The 21,376-nt window shown below is 40.8% G+C and overlaps 1 protein-coding gene across 1 annotated transcript in view; it reads left to right on the top strand.

The window, feature by feature from the left end:
- Aqr (aquarius intron-binding spliceosomal factor) overlaps positions 1-21,376 on the top strand; it is a 76,141-nt gene that overhangs the window by 15,123 nt on the left and 39,642 nt on the right. The window contains exons 6-16 of the mRNA XM_021182080.2: positions 1,487-1,627; positions 2,818-2,886; positions 3,989-4,089; positions 5,291-5,367; positions 8,719-8,783; positions 9,835-9,951; positions 11,324-11,437; positions 13,381-13,484; positions 14,637-14,739; positions 17,289-17,409; positions 19,383-19,524. Coding sequence (XP_021037739.1) covers positions 1,487-1,627; positions 2,818-2,886; positions 3,989-4,089; positions 5,291-5,367; positions 8,719-8,783; positions 9,835-9,951; positions 11,324-11,437; positions 13,381-13,484; positions 14,637-14,739; positions 17,289-17,409; positions 19,383-19,524 — 1,154 coding nt within the window. The remainder of the gene's footprint in view (positions 1-1,486; positions 1,628-2,817; positions 2,887-3,988; positions 4,090-5,290; positions 5,368-8,718; positions 8,784-9,834; positions 9,952-11,323; positions 11,438-13,380; positions 13,485-14,636; positions 14,740-17,288; positions 17,410-19,382; positions 19,525-21,376) is intronic.

The following is a 21,376-nucleotide window of genomic DNA, read 5'->3' as shown; positions in this document are numbered from 1 at the left end:
AGTGATTATTATGGAAAATTAAAGTTAAATCAGCCTGCTGGCTGAGATGAAGAGTCTAGATGGCAAACAGGTTATATAGACTGGATACTAGGGTGTGATTGATATGCTGAGATCCTAGGGTGCCATTGATACCCCAGGCCAAATCAAACATGGTTTCAGCACACTCCTCAAAACCCTGTGCAGTTGAAAACACAGGAGTTGTTTCTTTCTAGAATTTTTCCTTTCATAATTTTAGACTAGTTGGTGCAGGTAACTGAAATTACAGAAAGCAAAATTATGGATAAAGTGCAGCTATCATAGATTCAGAGGACAATATAAGATTTTAAAATAAACAACTGACTGGATTTGATCATTGAAGTGGCGTTAGGGAAATGTATTATTTTCAATAGCTTACTAGATGTAGGCAACTAAAAATATTAGGTGACGGTGCCGTTTACCATAAAGGTAAGAAGAGAGGAGGAGTGGAGGAACTCATGAAAGGCTTTTTGTTTAGGCTTGAAGTTTAAATTGCCTTGTGATGAGAGGTAAAACGGACAAACGCAAGGACCAGGTGCTAAGGACCCGGGCTGGAGGTGCATCTTCAGAGTCATTAGCATCGGAAGAACAGTGGGCCAGAGCCTTAGAACAAACTGCCTCTAAGTAACAAGTAACTGTGATAACAAGCAGCTGGGCTAGGATGCGGTTCAGTGAACACTTTCTTAGCAGGAAAAGAAAGAAATGAGAGGGTGCGGGTCCTGTAGGCTTGGCTGCCGTTAGTGTCATGGGGATGTTGTTGGTAGAGGCTGATTTAGAGAGTTGAGTGGAAACACATACTGTAATCCATACATCTCCTTCACTTGTCTGCAGGGCCTTAAAAAAAAAAAAAAAATATATATATATATATATATATATATATATATATTTACATTGTAAGAGTCACGAGCAGAATTGAGCAGGAGAAGCTGTCTTGAGATTAATTACAGCATGAAAACTATAGATTTTGCTGGAAATATAGTTGTTTTGTTTAAATTAAAGGAATTAAGATACTCCAAAATCTTAATAAGAAAACAGAGCTTTATCTAAATAAAGTATAACTGGACAAACACAAGAACAAGTAAGAGAATTGAAGCCTCTATTCTTGAGCTTGAGGTCTCTCATAGTCCTGTCAGGAGCTTCCTGACTTACTGTCAGTGATGAGAGGTCTGCAGGGTTTCTTTTATCACATACACACATCACATGAAATGACTTGTGTTAATCTATTCCTAAAACCCCCACCAGGGATTCTAATAAAGAAAATGCAAGCAAGACTCAAAGTGAATTTTTTGTTGCTTGTTTGTTTCTGTTCTTTGAAACAGGATGTACCACTGGCTGTCCAGGAACTCATGCTGTAGACCAGGCTGGCCTCAAACTCAGAGATCTGCTTGCCTCTGCCTCCTGTGGTGCTGGGATTAAAGGCATGCACCACCACCTCCTGGCTCAAAATGATTTATTTTTTTATCCTTTGCAGACCTTTAAGAAGAGACCAGACCACTTTCCATTCTTTTTTAAGTGCATCTTGAAAGCGGCATTAGCTGAGACTGACGGCGAGTTCTCCCTCCACGAGCAGACAGTGCTCCTGCTTTTCCTGGATCACTGCTTCAATAGCTTGGTAATTTTACTCTGTGCTCACATTTTCAGAGTGAGATTAGAGGAGCACCTGACGGCTGCCACTTCCTGCGTAGTAGTAGTAGAGAGCAAAGCGGATGCTGGGAACTTTCAGTTCAGCATCTCTGCCAGAGATCGATAAGCTTTGTTGCCTTTAGAAGTTTGGACTTGATTCCTCCTCTGTTACTGAACTTAAAAAATGAAAATGAGAGGAAGAAGGGAGAGCATGAATGTGAGGGGGAGCCAAGGGCCTGGTTAATAAATACTTTGAACAATGAAGTCTGCACAGTGTTCATGCTAACATACAGTCTTCCTTTGTGTGGTGTGTCATGTGCAGGCTAGCTAGTCAGCGGGAGAGCTGTGCTGGTCAGCGGGCGAGCTATGCTGTAATTACATTGATTGACTGGATGATCTTTGCGATGTCTTGTTTTGTTGTGATACATTTTCATCCTTCATGAAATCATCTTGTAAAAAAGGAAATGAAATATTTTTAGTAACTAATATTTTACCCCAGCTTTCTCCCTACGCATATCTGAAAGTGTATACATACTTGTTCAAAGACAGATGCTTCTGAATCAATCACCCCTTAGACGTGTGCAGGAAATGTAGTCCATTCTTAACCTGAAGACAAGATACTGTTAGATGAGTGGTTACTAGGCTTCTATCTGCTCCCTGATGGCTTGGCCCTTATAAAGACATAGAAGAAAGTCTATGATGTGTTGTGCTCTCTATGATTACTACAGGGAGTATTAATTTGGAGGTTACAAATACAATTTGTGAATAAGTGATTTTTTTAAAGCTGAAAATAATGAAAACTGCCGTTTTAAATGTGAAAAATTTTAAAAGACTGATTTCTGTGTGTGTGTTTATGTATATGTGTGTGTGTGTACCAGCAGAAGGCAGAGAGGATGTCAGATTCCTAGAGTTGGAGTTACACACTGTTGTGGTCCTCACAAGGTTCATGCTTGGAACCAAACCCTGGCCCTCTCTAAAAGAGCAAATGCTCTTAACCATTGTTACCACTGAACCATCTCTAGTCCCTTGTTGAACTTGTAAATAGTAAAATATCACCAATTTTAAAGTACTGATGACCTCTTTTTCTCCCAGGACTCTAATAAAAGGAAATCAACTATGTATGTAGGAACTTGGAAATGTATATCAACTATAAACGTGTTTTCTTTGTGCTTTAAACAGGAAGTGGACTTGATAAGGAGTCAGGTGCAGCAGCTTATCTCCCTCCCTATGTGGATGGGCTTGCAGCCTGTGAGTACCCATTTCAGAGCATCTCCATGCAGCTGATAGATACAGTTTCTGACTGATGGTGTTAACATGAACTCAAGTGTGTCAGCTGACATATACTTCCTCTGTAGGAGTCTACTTTGTAATAACTTCCTATAAACGGAGCTTTGACATCTGTAAGGGTTGTTTGCATCCTAATGTACTTAATTTTAGTACTGTAAGGTGAAATGAGGGATTTTATTTTCCTGGCTGTGTATGCAGCTGTAGATGGTCTGGATCATACTTAATATTAATCACTTCTGTTTTTCTATTCTCTTTATTAAATGCTATGTGCATAATAGATTAACATATTTCCTGTGTCAACTAAACATGACCACTTTTCAGCGTAATGCTTTGTTTAGCATTCTGCTTCCTACTCTTGTTTCTTCACACACCCAGATGTGCAGACCAGTCAGTCATTGGTACAGGTTGGCTGAGTGAGACACATATAAACAATACTAATGAGAAAGTGACAGGTAGAGAGGAGAAAGTGTGCTGGTGTGAGCACCTTTTGTTTCTTTTGTGTGTTTGATGAGATGGGATCTTGTGCAGCCTAGACTGGCCTGGAACTTGCATTTCTTTATCAGACTGAACATATGGGCACGCCCCTTGCTCAGACAACTACTCCTTATTTTGGCAGAAGTTTCTCCCTCCCCCCTTCCACCTCCCACCCCAGTTCTAGGGATTGAACCTAGAAATTTGTCATGCTTAGCAGAGCATGTATCACTAAACTCCAGGCCCAGCCTTGACAATTATTTTAATGTTTATTGTTGGAGACTCAGGTTTTTTTTTTTATTTCAGTAATAATGCTTGTAAACATTTATGCTATTTTTCAGATTTTTAAGTTTAAAATGTTAATTTTAGAAATAAATTATTAGCTTATAATAATGATTATTAAAGGTAGTTTATTCCACTTTATTTTTATTAAAATATAGAATAGTGTTTTTAGAATTCCATAGTTTTCATACTTTGTCTTATTGTTTTCAGATTATCATAGGCCATATATCTAAAGAGACTAGCTAATGTTCACTCTCTGCATCACATCTGTTAGTGTTACTGATTGCTGTGTATCATACTTCTCTTTTAGGCACGATTGGAATTAGAATTGAAAAAGACACCAAAGCTAAGAAAATTCTGGAACCTGATTAAAAAGAATGATGAAAAGATGGACCCAGAAGCAAGAGAGCAGTATGTGGGCAAAGCTTTCTTCCACCTTAGGCTTTGGGTCGTGACACTGTGGTTTATTGCTTCCTTTTATGTAGTGCTAAATCCAAATAAATTACCAGCAGACGCTTTCTCTTAGATTAATACGAGTATTTTACAGAGATCTGCAGTGTGTGCTTGGAGGCCAGAGATCAGTGTCGGCTGTCTTTCTCTAGTGCTCTCTCCCTTGGTTTTTCAGTTGGTTTTTGACTGTGTAGCCTCCGCCCCCTGGTTCCTCCTGTGCCTCCTGTGTCTGGTACGACAGAGAGATGCACAGCCCCATGCCAGGCTTTTGACACGGCTGCTAGGGAACAAGCTCAGGTCTTCGAGCTTGTTGTACAAGTGCTCCACTGCCCACTGATGCACCTCTCTAGCCCCCAAGTAGATTTTGGTCACTCACCGTGCTTTGTATTTCTAGCAGGGTTTATTTTACATGATCATTTGCAGCTATCTATTGGTCATGTTTTATTAATTGATGGTTAAATCAGGGAGCAGGAATTGACTTTTAAACTGATGTTTAAGTCTCTAGCCATTATAATCCTCTCCCTGTATTTGCTACCTACCTTAACCACATTAGGGATTTGTTTTTTAGGATAGTCTCACTCTGTAGACCAGGCTGGCCTTGAACTCACAGAGTCCCTCATGCTTGTGCTTTCCAAGTACAGAGATTAAAGGCACCTGCCACTGTGCCTAGTTAAACTTGAGATTTTTAAAATGTTACTTGTGTGGGGGTATTTTGCCTGTATGGGTAGAAGTATACCACATGCGTGTATTGTCGTGAAGGCCTGAGGAGTGCATCCCATCTCCTGGAGCTGGAGTTACAGATGGTTGTGAACCACCACGTAGGTTCTTGGAACTGAACTCCAGTCCTCTGGAAGAGCAGCAAGTGCTCTTAACTGCTGAGCCACCTCTCCAGTCCTTAAACATTAGACTTTTAAGGCTAGTAACAGTATAGATAAAATTTTGAAATGTCCGATGCCGCCCTGACCCCAGAATTTAGGTAGAAACTTATAGTAACTGGAGGAGGTCCTTAGTAGGGAAATGGGGCCAGTGATGAGGCTGCTCCTTTCTTCCTGTGAATGTATGAGGAGGACACTGTATCAACGACAGCATTTGAACAGCTCAGTGTTTACATTTGCCTTTTATAGCTACTTCAGAAATAATTGGGTTATTGTTTGATCCTTAGGGCCTACCAAGAAAGAAGGTTTCTCTCCCAGCTCATCCAGAAGTTCATCTCCGTGTTGAAGTCCATCCCGCTTTCTGGTAACCAGCTGCCTTTCCTCCACTCGCTGTGTGTTATTACGTAGTTGCCCTCCTGGACTTCACTTTTGTCTACTCTAAACACCGCTCCTAGAATGATTTAAAACTCTAATAACAGGCGTGTGTCCTTTCCATTTCCTGTATATTGCCGGCCTGAGAGTTGGTTCTGCCTGGGAGGGTTATTAAAGCACCAAACACAGTTATTGAAATGTTTGTTTCGTTAGTAAGTGTTTGTATTTGCTTACCAGGTCTGAGTTCTCTGCAGGAGGCTGGGGACAATAGTACATTAGGTGTTTATGATCTCATTTGCTACTTTATAATACAGCACTGAATAGTGTTGTCACGTGATAGGAGTTGGGTGGGAGGACCAGCAGTGTTTTTAAGATAGTTAGCTGCAACATAAGATGGGGGAAGCTCATCTTTCTTCATATACCATCTGTCTTTATAGATCCTGTTTTTAAGTTAGCATACTAAGTAATGGGTCTCATGGACTGTTTGTTTATACTTTATTCTCATTCTTCTCCCTCCCTCATCACTGCCCTCTCTCATTCCATCCCTCATTCCTCCTGTCCCTAGCTTCTGATCCATCTTCCTCCCGACAAGTACCTTCCCTTCAGATTTCATGTCCTGTGTATTCAGTTGGCTACCCCTCCAAAGATCTTTTCTCTTCTCAAGGTCACCTTTTTAGTCTCATGACCTAAGCACACATAAGACTCATGGTCACATGTATGCACATACACTTGTCTGTCTGTCTGTATGTATGTATGTACGTAAGTTTAAGCTTAGGTTCTGCATATGATAGAAAACATGGTAGTTGTCCTCCTTGTCTTTCTGCATCTGGCTTATTTCCCATAAGAACTTCTAGTTTTTTTCCATTTTCTTGCAGATGTTGTGACTGCATTTTTCCTTATGCCCAAATACATTTCTTTTATGCATATTATTACCATTTTCTTCATCTATTCATCTGTTGATGGATATCATTGATTGTGTTTCTTAGCTTTTGTGAACAGTGCAGCTGTAACATCCACTTGTAAGTGTCTCAGCAGTAGGACTTACAAGTCCTTTGGATATGTGTTCAGGGCTGGCTGAGTTAGGGTACTTCTCTTTGCAGTCTTGAGAAACCTCCAAGTGACTTCCATAGTGGCTGTAGCCCTGTACATGTTCTCTAAGTAGTGTAAACATACACTTGTCTGTCTGTCTGTTTGGTACCATGTCCAGCATGGCGTTAGGGACTAACGTGACTGGGGTGGCAAGGGAATGAAGAAAAGACAGACATATGGAGACACAGTAAAGCTGGAGTCAGGTGGAGAAGCCACAGTACCCAGAAGCGCGGTGTATTTTTGTATACAGTTGAACAAGGAGATGGGTTATGGTGGATAATTGAATCGAGGAGGCAGGTTTAGTTCATCTCAGTAGGAGCAGTCTCAGGAGGGGTGCAGTCTTTAGGTTGTCGTCATCCAGAAGGTAAAGACCTGAGGAAAGCTTAACCATGCTTCTGAGCTTCACCAGGAGGACTTCGCAACTTCCGTGAAGTTGAGGCGTGGGAGTCCTTGATGTGGCTGTGCCTTTGGCAACAGTACACACCCACTGGCATCTTATTTTGTGTATTTATATAGTTAGTTATTCATTAATCTTGTGTATTTAAGTATTTATTTGTTTATTGTAGATTAGATCTTTCTGTATAGAACATAGTGGCCTAGAACTCGCTATCTAGCCCAGGCTAGCCCTGAACTTGTGCTTCTCCCAGCGTGCTGAGAGTGTATGAGCTGACCTACCTGGTTTCATTTGTAATAGCCTTTGGCCTAGGATAAGGTTAGAAAACCAAGTTCTAATTCTCCATCCTTGGCTCCTTGCTTTCTCTTTCCCTCAGTTTATCTCTTAGAAAATGAATTTCTAGAAGAGACATTTAGTGCCAGCAGGTATGCCAGCTGGAAAAGTCTGTGAGGAAAACTATAGATAACATTGTCATACAGTAGAGAGAAACTTTCAGATTTTTGTAACATTTGACCTCCATTTTCCTGCAAATTACAGATAAATAAATGCATTCTAAAGCATTTGTGGGGTGGCTGTTATAGATATGGTACTGGGTTAGTCACTGTTAGAGTCTTAGCTAAGCAATGGATAAAAAAAGTTGTGTGTCAATTGAAACAATGTTGACACCATGATTTTAGGGGGTAAGTGGTAGGCCATTTCCTGACATTAAAAAAAAAAACAAACCAAAAACTTACACCCTAAAAGTATTTTATTTCACAAGACTGTAGTTATTTTAAAGTAAATTAAAATAAATAGTACATTGTGTTCATGAATACCATAAATCAGTGTTAGGATTCTTTAAAAATTTGTATTTTTCAATATATCATTGAAAGTCAATGTTCATACACTCTTCTAAATCAATATAATCCACCCCCCCACCCCCCCACCCCCGCCTTTTAAGTTTTTTTTTTTTTTTTTTTTCGAGACAGGGTTTCCCTGTGTAGCCCTAGTCATCTGGCTGTCCTGGAACTCACTCTGTAGTCCAGGCTGGCCTCGAACTCAGAAATCTGCCTGCCTCTGCCTCCCAATTGCTGGGATTAAGGGCGTGCACCACCACTGCCCAGTATAATCATAATCTCCTTTTAAGATTAAAAAAATCGATCAAGGGACAGTGGAAGAATTCTTTCTTTGGTGTATATATTTACTACTTCAAAGTTAGCTATAAACATTGTGTGTGTGTGTGTGTGTGTGTGTGTGTGTGTCTATCATGAATAAGCACAATCATATGTAGGCATTCACATGTGTTTGTTTATTCATGAGAATATTTAGGAGTTTGGTATATCATGATGCTGAAAAAAGCAAATAAACTCTGGATAGAAAACTGCCTTTCGTTAAAAAGAAAACTACCTTGGATTTTTAAAAACACTATTTTTTAAGACTGAAGAGATGGCTCAATATTTAGGACACTTGCAGCTCTTGGCAAAGGACCCAGATTGTGTTCCTAATACATACATGGCAGTTTATTTTCTATAACTGGGCCTAGAGGATCTGGTGTCTTCTGTCCTCTGCAGGCCATAGTAGACATACATACATGTACACTCATACACACAAAATAAATCTAACCCTATAAAATAATTTATTCATCATTTTTTGTGCATCAAATTAATAAAACACACTTCTGACCCAGTCTAAGTACTTTATAATAGTAGAGCTAAATAATGATGACCTGCCTTTGAGAAAATATGAGATCTTACTCTGAATGATAGTCCCGCTAGAAAGAACAAGACAGAATTTTGTCTAGATTATTAAATAGCTGTCAATCTTAAGAACTAGCACATAAAATGGCTTGGTAAAATTCTGACATGTTTCTCTCACGTTTAGAGCCTGTCACCATGGACAAAGTTCATTACTGTGAAAGATTCATCGAACTGATGATTGATCTAGAGGTAAGAAATATGTGATGGCTTGCTGTATATTCAACAGTAAGATGAAGCTGTTGACTACATCTGAAATACTTACCTGAGATGTCCCTTGGTCTGCTTCTACTTCAAGCTTTTATAGACAAGCAGGCCTGGGTTTGATTCCTTGAGGGTTTGTACTAACTATCCTATTGGCATGGGTCATTATTGCCTTTTAGAATTATGGTTTTTAAAGAAAATTCCATATAGTTAGGTGCAAGATTCTTATGGAAGTTCAGATCTAAAATTGATGTAGTTCAGAGTAATCCATTTCCTTCTCCCTGATAGAGGAAATTGAAAGAATCTGTCCTTTGTCTTCAAGTGAGTGTTAAAACTATTAGACTAACAATCATTCATGAGAATTTTGTTCATGTATTTACTCTACCAGGTGACTAGTTTATATGCTCTCACCATGTCAAACCTGAGAGACTTTGTCTATTAGATGATGTCATTGATTAGATAAGTAATTATCCAGCCATCAGTCTCAGTTTCTCCTCACTGTCTGTCTTATTGCCATCAGGGAATTGGGGACAGGAAATGGAAAAGATCTTTGCTTTTACAGTTAAACATGGAACATGTACTGGCATTCCATGCAGATTTTATGTAAAAACTACAAAATGAAGACAGGCAGTGAGTGATAGCACATGCCTTTAGTTCCACCACTCAGAAGACAGAGGCAGGCTGATCTCTGAGCGCCAGCCTTGTCTACAGAGGGAATTCCAGGGCTTCTAGGTCTACACAGAGAAAATCTGCCTTGAAAAACCAAACTAAGCAAGCAAACAAACAAAAAACCCAACTACTAGAAGAGATGGTCTGTGAGGCTCTTCTGTATCATCCTTTGTAAAAGGGAAAACATTGCCATTGGATGTTTCTTGTTTTCATTTGTTTTACAGCATGGATGACACCCTTTGTTCTCTATACCATGTGTCTGGGCAGGTGGGAGGGTATTTTGTGATGTCCACTTTGTGTGAAGTAGTCAGTTTATCTCTGGCTTCAGGGAGTACGTGGAAAATGAGCGCTTTGTGCTTCCCCTTGCCAGGCTCTACTCCCCACGAGGCGCTGGTTTAACACCATCCTGGATGACTCCCACCTTCTGGTTCACTGCTACCTCTCCAGTCTTGTTCACAGAGAAGAGGACGGCCATCTGTTTTCCCAAGTAAGCGGAGAGGATCAGACACATTTAATGTTGAAATCTCTTAAGTTGCTTGTTACTTAAGCCTTATAGCTGGGAGGACCAAGGCTTAAGCCAAAGTCAAAGTCTTAAATATTGACCTGGATACTATAAATTTCTGGTTATTTTAAAGTAAAACCAGAATGTACAAACCGAATACATACTTGAATGCGCCTATACAAATATAGTAATTACCTAACTTGTATGTTAACTGCATGTTCCTTTATTATCGAGCTAAATTATGACTTTGGAAGTGTAGTCCCGTGTGTTCACATATTTCACTTGTGTGCATAACCACTGTGGGATATAACCGGTATAAGCATTGACTGTGAGTGAACTGTACCCCTGTGCCATGGCTTGCTCCTGTCTGTGACAGCAGTGACAGGTAGTTGAGAGTATGGAACTTAGAGTAGGAAGGCAAATGTACTTTATTGATTTGGAAAGGAAAGGAATGTGTTTATTTCAGACTTCCTGTATTGTCAAGTGAAAGAAAATGTAGTGAGAATAAATTGGAGATTCAGGTCTCACGTGTATGACATACTCTTATCTTATCTTACTACGGACTTTTTTTGTTTTCATTCAGAAAAAAATTCTGCCAAGTGACTGGCCACATATATTAACTCCTAGTAATTGACTATAATGTATCACAGATTAGGACTAAAAATAATAAATATTTAAGTGACTGCAGCCAGAATATTCCATGTGCAGAAATCAAGGCCTCTTCCTACATGAGCTAAGCTTAAGAGAGGTGGGTGGCGTGGAGTATCGTAAGAGGGAGAAACAGTACACTCCTGTACTGCGCTTTTCTGTTGCTGTGATGTTACACTCTGATGAGAGCAGCTTGGGGTGGAAAGCATCTGTTTGGCTTAAACTTTCAAGTCACAGTCCATACTCAGAGGCAAAGCCAGAGCTTAAGTAGGAAATCAAAGTGGAGCCACGGTGGGAAAGGCTTGGTAGATTGCTTTTTGGTTCATGCTTAGCTTTTTGAAAGAGCGTAGACCCATCTTCCTAGGGATGTCAATCACCAGCCAGAACAGTCTGTCACAGACTGGGCCACAGGACAGTCTAATGTGGAAAATTCCTCTATTGTTTTGGGATTGTAGTTTATATTCTCTATAGCAGTGGACTATGTATATCGCATATAGGCTTAATAACTTACTTATAAAATACATATTTTATTTTCATGAAACTTAAATATGTTTGGATATGCTCTCAAGTATTTGCTGTATAATGCTGAATTCTAAAATTTTCAACCCCTGAGATACACATAGATCTTTTATTATTTTTAATAAATAGTGCTGTATACTTTCTTGGCCTCATGCTCACATGGTTTATTAATTTAAATGAATCCTTCCAGCTTTTAGACATGCTGAAGTTCTATACTGGCTTTGAGATTAATGACCAGACTGGAAATGCTCTGACAGAGAACGAGATGACCACGATTCACTATGACAGAATTACATCTCTGCAGGTAAATGAGTGCAGTGTACCCAGTATGCCGTTCCTCATGCTGCTTGTTGACTCAGCCTGGAACTTCAGTTGTGTAATATGCAAATAAGAATAGTATTTGTGTTAGGGTTTTACTGCTGTGAAGAGACACCATGACCAGGGCAACTCTTATAAGGACAACATTTAATTGGGGCTGGCTTACAGGTTCAGAGGTTCATTCCATTAACATCAAGGCGGGAGTGTGGTAACATCCAGGCAGGCATGGTACAGGCAGAGGCTGCTAGCAGAATATTGGCCTCCAGGCAGCTAGGACAAAGGTATTAAAGTCCACACCTACAAGGCTACATCTACTCCAACAAGGCCACACCTCCCAACAGTGCCACTCCTGGGCCAAGCATATTCAAACCATCACAGTGTTCATATTGTTTCATCCTCACCTGTTTAAATGTTTTTTATTTTGATGAATTTATGAAAAAAAGTGACTTTCATGGTCCATCTGAAACCTGTGAATCTATCTGCTGGAATTTTATTTCATGGTATTTATTTATATTAGAGGGCATGAGGTCCTTGTATTCACAGAGTGGCTGTCTTTTCATTTACTCTCATTTGGTTAGATGAGATTGATTCCAGAGGATTACAGAGATCCAAACAAGAGTAGAGCAGGAATGTGCCATATTTTCAGCTTCCTCCTCTGTACACTCTCCAGTGCTGTGCCCCTTGGGGGTTTCCTTTAGTATTCTTCGGCTAGCTTTTAGTAATAAAATGATATTTGGGGTGTAGGGGGGTTGTTTTTTGTATTTTTCCATTCATGCCAAGAAAGCTGCATACATGCCATTTTCATATCAACATTGTGGGGGCCGCAGAAACCTGGGCTGTAGCTCTGACAGTGTTTCCTTATCATAGACAAAGCCCTGGGTTCAATCCCCAGCAGCGGCAGGGAGGGGGCACTAACCAGATTCTGTTGTCGCTTTCCTGCTGTAAGACCCCCGAAGCTTGGCCTCTGCTCAAGTCCCGGGATGAACTAGCCTCAATGACCCAAGAGAAACCACACCTGATGCAAACTGCAAGAGGTTTTATTATCAGCTAGCTGAGGACGAACTCCTTCCACCTTGCAGGGCAGGGGAGTTCAACCCCAAGCGGTGACAGTAGGGGGCTTTTAACTGCTAGCTGAGGAATTGGGAGGAGTTGGGAAGAGTTAGGAGGAGTTGGGAGGAGAGTTCTTCTCTTCCGAGTGTCCTTGGTAAAATTTACAAGGCAGGAGTGGGGAGTGAGTTCTTTCTGAATTTTTATTTCCGTGTCCTCAGCACAGGAAGCTGGGCAAGTGCCTGGCTGGGTCTTTTACAATTATTGCATCTCTGGTTGTAAAGTATAGAAACAAAAAGGCTTTTTGCTGGCTATAGAGAACAAAGAGCTTCTTTCTGGCTGTATTTTTAGAGATCAGGGAAAACAAGCTTGGGGAACGCCCAGGGGCTTTACGTTCCAGGGAGAAACGCTCTAAGTCGGGGTCTCACACTGCCAGAACAATTTCTTCCTTCCCTATTGCATGATACGCCTCCAGTTTAATGAGGCGGGGAGCACGTGGGAGATAAACGTAAGAATGAGTGGGAAATATTTATTCATTTATTTGCTTACTATTGAAGTCACAGGTCAAAGGCATTTAACAGATGTCTATAAAGTATTCATCCAAACACTACAGTTCACATGTTTGTTTCAGCAGCTCATGGAACTGGTTCCCAAATAGTTCACATATTAAGAAAAAAAAGCCAGCCCCAATGAATGTATGTGAAAGTGAAATAATACAATGTGTTTTATCTGGCCACAATGGGATAAAGCCAGCCAGCAGCAGCAAGAGAAATGAAAGTACGCAAACTCGTGGAGACTAAACAGCACACGGGTGAGCGCATGTGCCCTGTGTGGCCTTGGAGCTCCAGGGGCACAGACGTTAACTCTGCTTTGCTTTCCCAGAGGGCCGCCTTTGCACACTTCCCCGAGCTCTATGACTTTGCCCTCTCCAATGTGGCAGAAGTAGATGCCCGAGATTCCTTGGTCAAGTTTTTTGGGCCTCTCAGGTAAGACATGGGAAGAACAGCATTGTCTCCTAGGCTTCGCTGTGGGCTTTTCTTTCTTCTCTGGCGCTGCGGACTGCGGGCTGCAGGCTGGCCCTTTGCTAACTTCACCTGGGGCTCATCTCTAGCAGTTTGGGATTCTTGACTCACTTAAACATAACTACCCATCTTTTTCTCGGGAAGTGATGAAAGGATGTTTAATAACTTAAACATTGTTCTTTGAGTAGAACACTAACCTGGCCAAATCTCACTAGCCATAAACAGCATATAACAGAAACCAGTAAAGCTCATGTTTGATGTTAGAGATATGACTTACAAAAATATTGTGCTCTTAAGATAGATCAATAATAATATCTGTTACGTATCTACTAGACTATTTTGGGGGAAACAGTAGTAGTTAGTAGCTTATTTGCCTTTTGTTTTATTCTGTACTTCCATGAGCCATGGCTCTTCAGAGTCTGCACAGGCTACGTTGGTGCCCACTGTGCTGCCTTTGGGTGGCTTTCCTATTGAGTTGTCAGTGCATTACACAGTCAATGTCAAAAGCTGTTTCTTTGGCCTGGAAAAAACAAAAAAGTCGAAAATAGATTAGCAGTTCTGGGGTTCAGAATAGAAAAGAGGGGTTTTAGAGAAAGACAAAACATTTGTGTTGTGAAAGAAAAATGTTACTAATAAAAGACAAAAAGAAGCATAATTTATTCTTTCACATAGCAAATTATATGCAAAATGCATACTTCACATTTTGTTATATTCTTTTTAAAAATGTCTCTTTGAGAGTCTGGTGTTGGTAACTTTTTCAGTAGAAACATTTTCTGTTTCATTAATGTTGTTCTTAAATGAACCTGGCTTTGGATAGTCTGCATGTGGGAGTGAGGAGGGACTCCAGGAGCTGCTGGGCCTCGGCCTGGGTCTGCAGTGGTAGCTTCAGTGGTAGAAGGTCACTGCTATCTGTCAGTGGATTCAGGTACCATGAAAAGTTTAGCAGAAAATACTTCAAAAATTCTAATTCCTGTTTTTAATTTTTGTTGTCATTGGGGTTTTGTTCATTTGTGTGCCTGTGCGGTAGGGCTATCTTTACTTTTTAAGATAATCAATAGGAAAACAGGGTTCAAGAGGAAAGGTGATTGACCCGAATGAATCTTCTCCATTCTGCAGTTCAAACACACTCCACCAGGTGGCATCATACCTCTGCCTCTTGCCAACGCTCCCTAAAAATGAAGACACAACTTTTGATAAAGAGTTTCTTCTAGAATTGCTGGTAAACATTAATATTTAACTGTCTTATCATTTCTCCTGTGGCTTTTCCCACCTTTCTGAGTCACTCAGTGATATAAGCAGTACTGACTGCTAGAGTTTGGGCTTAGTACTTTGCCTCTTGTGTTTGGAGTTAATTAAATTGGGGGTTTGGGGGGCCAGGCCTCAGGCTTGTTTTTTTCACGTCTGTGGTTTCTTTTCTCACACCTCTCAAACGTTTTAGCTCCGTTACAGCAGGAAGTCGCTGTGGCACTGAGCAGCTTCTGTGTCACCCTGCACTTATGCTCTGGAGATTCAAGGAGACCACAGCTAGTCACAGTGCATGTTAATAACCGTGGCCATGTGTTATTTTAAAGGCAGTTATTCTGAAATTCTGTATTCAGTATGAGGTCACAGCGTTGATACTGTGAGTTCAGTAACTTAGAAATACAGTAAATGATTTCTAAGTGGCTTAAGAATTCTAAGCAATTCTTCAATCAGCTTTGTAATGAGAGGCTTTATTTTCTAAACTAGTTTTTTTGTTGTTGTGGTGGTGGTTGGGTATGGTGACTTTTTACTGTTGTTGCTGTGGCTGTTGTCTGGGTTTTGGGGTGGGGCTTGGCTTACCCTGTACATAGCGCACCACTGCACAGTCGTTCAAATCAGGGAATGAAGAACTCATGCAGTGGGCTTCTCCTGTTGCCAGGAGGCAGCACGGTAGACTCTTCACCTGCACCCTTCTGGAGCTCTCAGAAGACTTCTTGGACCTATTAAATTATGTGACTATTAGCTAGTCATTTTATTAATGTGAAGGTAGACATATAGCACAGTGGTAGAGAGGGCTTACTTATACAATATAGTGACTACTATACGTTGATTCCCAGCACCACAGGACGAAAGGATTCAAGTAATTCCATAACTTCTTAAAAACTCTTTTTAGTATTTTATTTCATTTCACCTTGTTTGGAGATGTAGTCCACTGCGTAGTGTCGGGACACCTTCTTCTTTTCAGTACAACATTTTCTGAAACAGATGACTATTTATGTCAAATATTTAGCCATGTCACTAACTAATGGCTCCTTAAGTGTTGACAGTTTTCACCTTTACAGATAACGTGTGTGTGTGTGTGTGTGTGTGTGTGTGTGTGTGTGTGTGCGTGTGCACCCATATCTGAACATTTAACCAAAACCAGGAACTGGTTATTTCACCATGTGTGCTTATGGCTGCCGGGTTAACCTCCAAAACCAACACTCTGATGAGCGTGCACTGCCTTCACACCAGCCATGGTTTTGCTCAATCTTCCTGCTTTTCCAGTAAAACAAAACAAAAGGATTTAAAATGTTAGTTTTTCTGTTATAAGATTAAGTAGCTTTTCATCTATTTCAGACATTTTCATTGCTGAGCAAAACAAATAAGAACTAACTAAATAACTAGGCATATGTGTCTGTTGATTTTTCTTACATATTGAACCGTATTAGGCATGCCGTTCCGGGCTTTACTTTCCAAGCTTGTACTTGTACCGCGATAGAGAGCATAATCCCTCCCTGTAGGAAGATGATGGTAATATGCTAAATGTGGAGAGCAGAGACAAAGCATTTGTAACAGGTGTTTAAGGCCCAGTGACAGGTGTTTGAGTGTCATTTGGGGAGCAAGCCTTGGGGAGCATTTCAGATTAGTTCCAGAATGGAAACTACTTTTTTCTTTGCATGTTTGCTCTGAGCATGTGCCTTAGATGTCTATCTTTGCCTGTCCTCCTACAAGTCACTTGTCACTGTCTGTAACTGCAAACACTTCTAAAAATTCCCTGAGCTCTTTTCTGACAAGAAAATCTCTTTCAAGTCAGGCTGTTGGTATCAATACGAAGTTTTTATGAACAGAAGAAATACAAACCTTTCCCAGGGATGTTTCCCATAGAAAAGCTATGCGCCATTCTGGCCTTGTTAATTAGAAATCACAGTTTCTGTGTGAGATGCACTGCTGGGAGATCAAGCGTGCATAGATATCATTAATGAGAGGGAGTACAGCTCAGCCAGTCTCTCATTTACAGTAGAGAAGCCTCAGACCGGGGATTAAGGAGCTTTCTCAGATCATGGGAGAGTCTTAGAAGGAACATGAAAACAAAGTCCAGGGCTCATAACTTCTGTTTGGGGAGTTTGTTAGGTTTTTACATAGATGCTACAGTTCTTAAACTCTTGGCATGTGCCAGGGAGTTTGATGCAATTTTATAGTATTCCTTCTTGTCACCATGGAACCCTGGTTAGAGACCGATACTTCAGCAGTTTTAGGAAAAGGAAACAGATTAAGAAGCGTATAGTAACTTCCTTATAAATGGAGGAGCTGGGATCCAGCTCGAGTTCATTTGGTTAATTCCTTGTTGTTGGGTTTTTTTTTTATGATTTCTGAGGGAAAACAGAAAGGGGAAAAATCAAGTCTTATCAAACTGCCACAGAGACTGAAGCCCAGGAATATCTCACTCCATGTCTAATGGCAGTGAAGATAAGCTCTCTCCTGCTGGTTCTGATGATCCTGGTGTCACTCATGTTCTACTGTAACTCCACTGTTTCCTTCCCTTAGGTGTCTCGCCACGAACGCCGCATCTCTCAAATTCAGCAATTGAATCAGATGCCTTTGTATCCAACTGAGAAAATTATATGGGATGAGAACATCGTCCCTACTGAGTACTATTCTGGGGAAGGTAGGCAAGGGAATACCGAGCTCATGTGTAACGTGAATTTAGGTTCATCACACATAGCTAAAATGCACAGACACACACATACACACACACACACACACACACACACGTCTCCTCTATACAGTAGATTACTGTTCTGTGGACTTAGAAGCTAGAAGAGAGTGAGGATTAAAAGAGTGAAGCTAAAAAAGAGTGAATACTTAGCAAAAGGACTTATTATCCTAGGATGTATTTCTCTCTATAAAATATAATTATTAAACCACAATGCTGTTTTTGAGTAGGCTTAAGAGTAAAGAAAGTGTAGCTTTCATTGATCACTGTGATACACTGTTTGATAGACATGCCCTTCAAAAGCTCTGCTAGAGCCTTTTTAAAATTCTTTATGAAGCCAGGTACTGAGGACCAAAAACAAAAAAACCCAATCGCCAGCAGTTGATAACAGATGCTTAGGGGTACCTCCCAAGTGTCTGTACTAGCTATTGAGCCTGCACCTTTGATTGAAAAGTACCTGTTTTTGCAGATGAGAACTTGGCTTAAATGTACCAGTAGTATGGCACTAGTGGTGTCTTTAAAGTAGTCACAATTATTTTGATGGCTACTGTTCCAAGAGTTTCCTAGAATTTCTCCTGAAATCCACCCGCAGAAAGTGTGTGCAGTTGGAAACCATTGTGTTAAACAGCATAAGCCAGAGTCAGAAGGACAAGCATGGCTTATTCTTTTCCGTATCCAGAACACGGAAATTAAATTATATGTAGCTGTGTCTGTTGTATCTGTGTGTGTGTGTATGTGTAGGACAAGTTGTTGTATCTGTGTGTGTGTGTGTGTGTGTGTGTGTGTGTGTGTAGGACAAGACAGCAGAGGTCAGGAGACTGGAGGAAGAGATTTTACGGAAGGTGAGAAATAGGTTAGTTGAATTCATGCAGTAAAGCCGAGGTTGGTCTAACAGGGGAAGGAGGAGAACTAGCTGGCCAGGAAGGACAACTAGGGAGACAAAGGGAGGGCACCTAATGGAAACACGGTATGAACCTTTACATGAAGATGCCATGAGAAACCCAGTCCTGTCTATGTAGCCTCATTCAAGTGAGGGTTGCAAGGTACTAACAGGTTTTTGTTTTTTAATGAAAATGAAGTACCTTTCCTTCAGCCTATGCCTGCGAGACAGTGACTCAGAGTGAAGTCAGTGTGTACGAATATAAACAATGTGAATATTTGGTGCACCATGTCTTGTCTTTCAGTTCTCTTATTGCAGTGGCACTAGAGATAATGTATAGAAATGTGATCTGTCAGGTCAATGTACTGTGGCTTTGATAGTGCTGTTGAGTACTTGATCTCTAAATAATGCTAAGACTGCTCAGTCACAGAAGAGATGAGCTGGAGTGACATAAAGACAACGCCTTTGATCCCAGCACTAGGGAGGCAGAGGCAGGCGGATTTCTGAGGTCAAGGCCAGCCTGGTCTACAAAGTGAGTTCCAGGACAGCCGGGGCTGCACAGAGAAACCCTGTCTTGAAAAAAAACAAAACAAACAAAAAAAACCAATGCCTTGACCCCTAAAGCCTAGCAAAAAGCATGTTTGGAGTTCTCTTTAGACAACGTAGCATCATCATATTTACTTTCTTGTGCTATGTTTTGCCACAGGGTGAGCTTATGCTCGTGTTAGGCACGTCAGGTTTTGGATGGCTTGAATTGGGTACAAGAAGCTACTAACATCTGTATTAGTGTTAAATGTCTTTGGAAACATTTAAGAAGCATGCTGGCCTGTGAAATGCTGCTATTTGATTCATGGAATGAATAGTTGTATCCTTACATCAGTTCTCACAAGATAGCCTGTGTAGTCCGTGCAAATGGAAAATGTGGAGATGTGTCTGCTCCACAGACCTCAGTAGCTGCTTCTCCAGCTGCTAGTGTGTTTTTGGATATAGACCAGATGGTTGATTAAAAGAATAATGCAGCCATTGATGCTGTTTTCCTTTCCAGGCTGTCTTGCTCTCCCCAAGTTGAATTTGCAGTTTTTAACTCTACACGACTATCTCCTGAGGAACTTTAATCTCTTCCGCTTAGAATCAACTTACGAAATTAGACAAGACATCGAGGACAGTGTCAGCAGAATGAAGCCGTGGTCAGTACATTGATGCCATCTGTAATGAAGAAGTGTGTGTGCAGTGTCTGATACAGCGTGGTAGGAAAATCAGTATGTTAGCAGTGTGAAGATATCTGCCAAAGATGCCCCCTATTTGAGAATGTTTACAATGTGAATTTTCTTCAGAAGGGCTAACGTATAAGATACGTATTTTAGTACCTTGGAGGTGTGGCAGGGGTCCTGGGGAGAAGGGAGAAGAGGTCATGTTAGTCAGGGAAGCAGAAAAATCAGTAGTGATCAATAACAGGGTAAAGAGGGCTCAGCAGTCCTGGACTAGGGCAGGTTAGACTCTGTTGGTCTTGGGCGAAGTTTAGCAGCCAGGAGTGCTGCTCTCCCACTGTTGTTCCTGTGACTGTAGCCAGAAGTGTGAGCTGGAGGACCGAGCCTGGTGTGGAACACTCTATGAGCAGCACATTGCAACTCAACTGCATTGGCAGGATTCACTTATTCACTTTACTTGAGAACTTTTTCCGTTTAAACTTGACTCTCACCGTCCTGGCTTTATCTGAAGCGTTTCTTTAAGAAAATCCCTTTGTTCTAACTGTGGCAGACGGGGTTGCATTATGAGATTTGTGAAGGTTAATTTTGGAGTTTTATCCATTGAGTGACTTTGGGTAAATTCTTTTTATTCACTGTTTCTAAGTAGATGGTTTCAAAAATTTTCAAGTGATTACAAATGAGCAAACTTTATTTGTGAAGTGAATCATTACCTTTCAGGCATAGTGGAGATACACACGTGATACTGACTTTGTACGGAAAGTCGGACAGTCTCTGGAGTCTGAACCTCCTTAGGTGTCCCTAGCCATAGAGAGCGACCACAGGCTCTGTGGTAATGATCTATTTTTCACTTCCATATTTTACTTTATAGTCAGTTCTATTTTTTAAATTACTATGTGAGAAGTTATTCTGGATGAGACTATAAAACCCAACACAAAGTATTTTTGACTTAATAATTAGTTGAGTCAGTAAGTAGGCTAGGATTGTGAAATTTGTATAGCCACTGGCTGCTCATCCCTGCCCACAGCCTTGCTGACAGGATTGCCCATTGTTCGGACCCTGTGGGAGCACTTGATCCAGAAACTCCTTTACAATTTATGGTTACCTTGCACTTAGATGTCTAGATTTAGAGCCTAATTTTGGCCATTTTGCAAAATAGGGATTTATTAACTAGTACTTAAGTAAATAGAATTCACTTGTACATTTAATTTAAATGTCAAGCACACATGCAAAGAAAACAAACAATTACTCATGGTTTTTATTCTCTATTAATAGAGGATTTTATTTTAATTACTTTTTGGGGGGGGGAAGATGAAAGGAAATGTTAACTTTTGGAGTTAATCTGTTCATATGTGAAATAATAAACCCTTCTAAAGTTTTTGCACTGATGCCCCTGAAGGGATTTCTGTAGGTGTGGGTCCACACCACAAGAGCGGGAAAGAAGCCCAAGCACTCTTACGTGTTACATGTTTTGGGTCACGATTCCAGTTGTGTTTCCCATGGCTGAAGCCACTGGGACAGCAGTAAAACATGATGTGCTTCCACGGGGCAGAAGCCTGTCCTTGATGGGTCATGTTTCAGTCTGTAAGAAAACAAGAAGTGAAGGGACCAGAGTAGAGGCTGCCTGGGGTCATGGGAGATGGACTGCTGTTAGAAGTCTTTCTTCAGGAACAAAGCAGATGTTCTAAAGGCGGACTGTGGTGGTACATGCATATCTAATACTAATCCTCCTGAATTGTACATTTGCAGTGACTGAGTTCCCAGGACAGTAGGAGCTGTCCTAGGGTAAGGTGATTAGAGTGGAGGAAGTGCCAGGACTCCTTTTCGAGGGAGG

Source organism: Mus caroli, chromosome 2, assembly GCF_900094665.2.
Source record: "Mus caroli chromosome 2, CAROLI_EIJ_v1.1, whole genome shotgun sequence".
NCBI classification, from domain to species: domain Eukaryota; kingdom Metazoa; phylum Chordata; class Mammalia; order Rodentia; family Muridae; genus Mus; species Mus caroli.
Note: the sequence above shows the minus strand (reverse complement) of the source record. Positions and strands in the feature narration are given on the sequence as shown.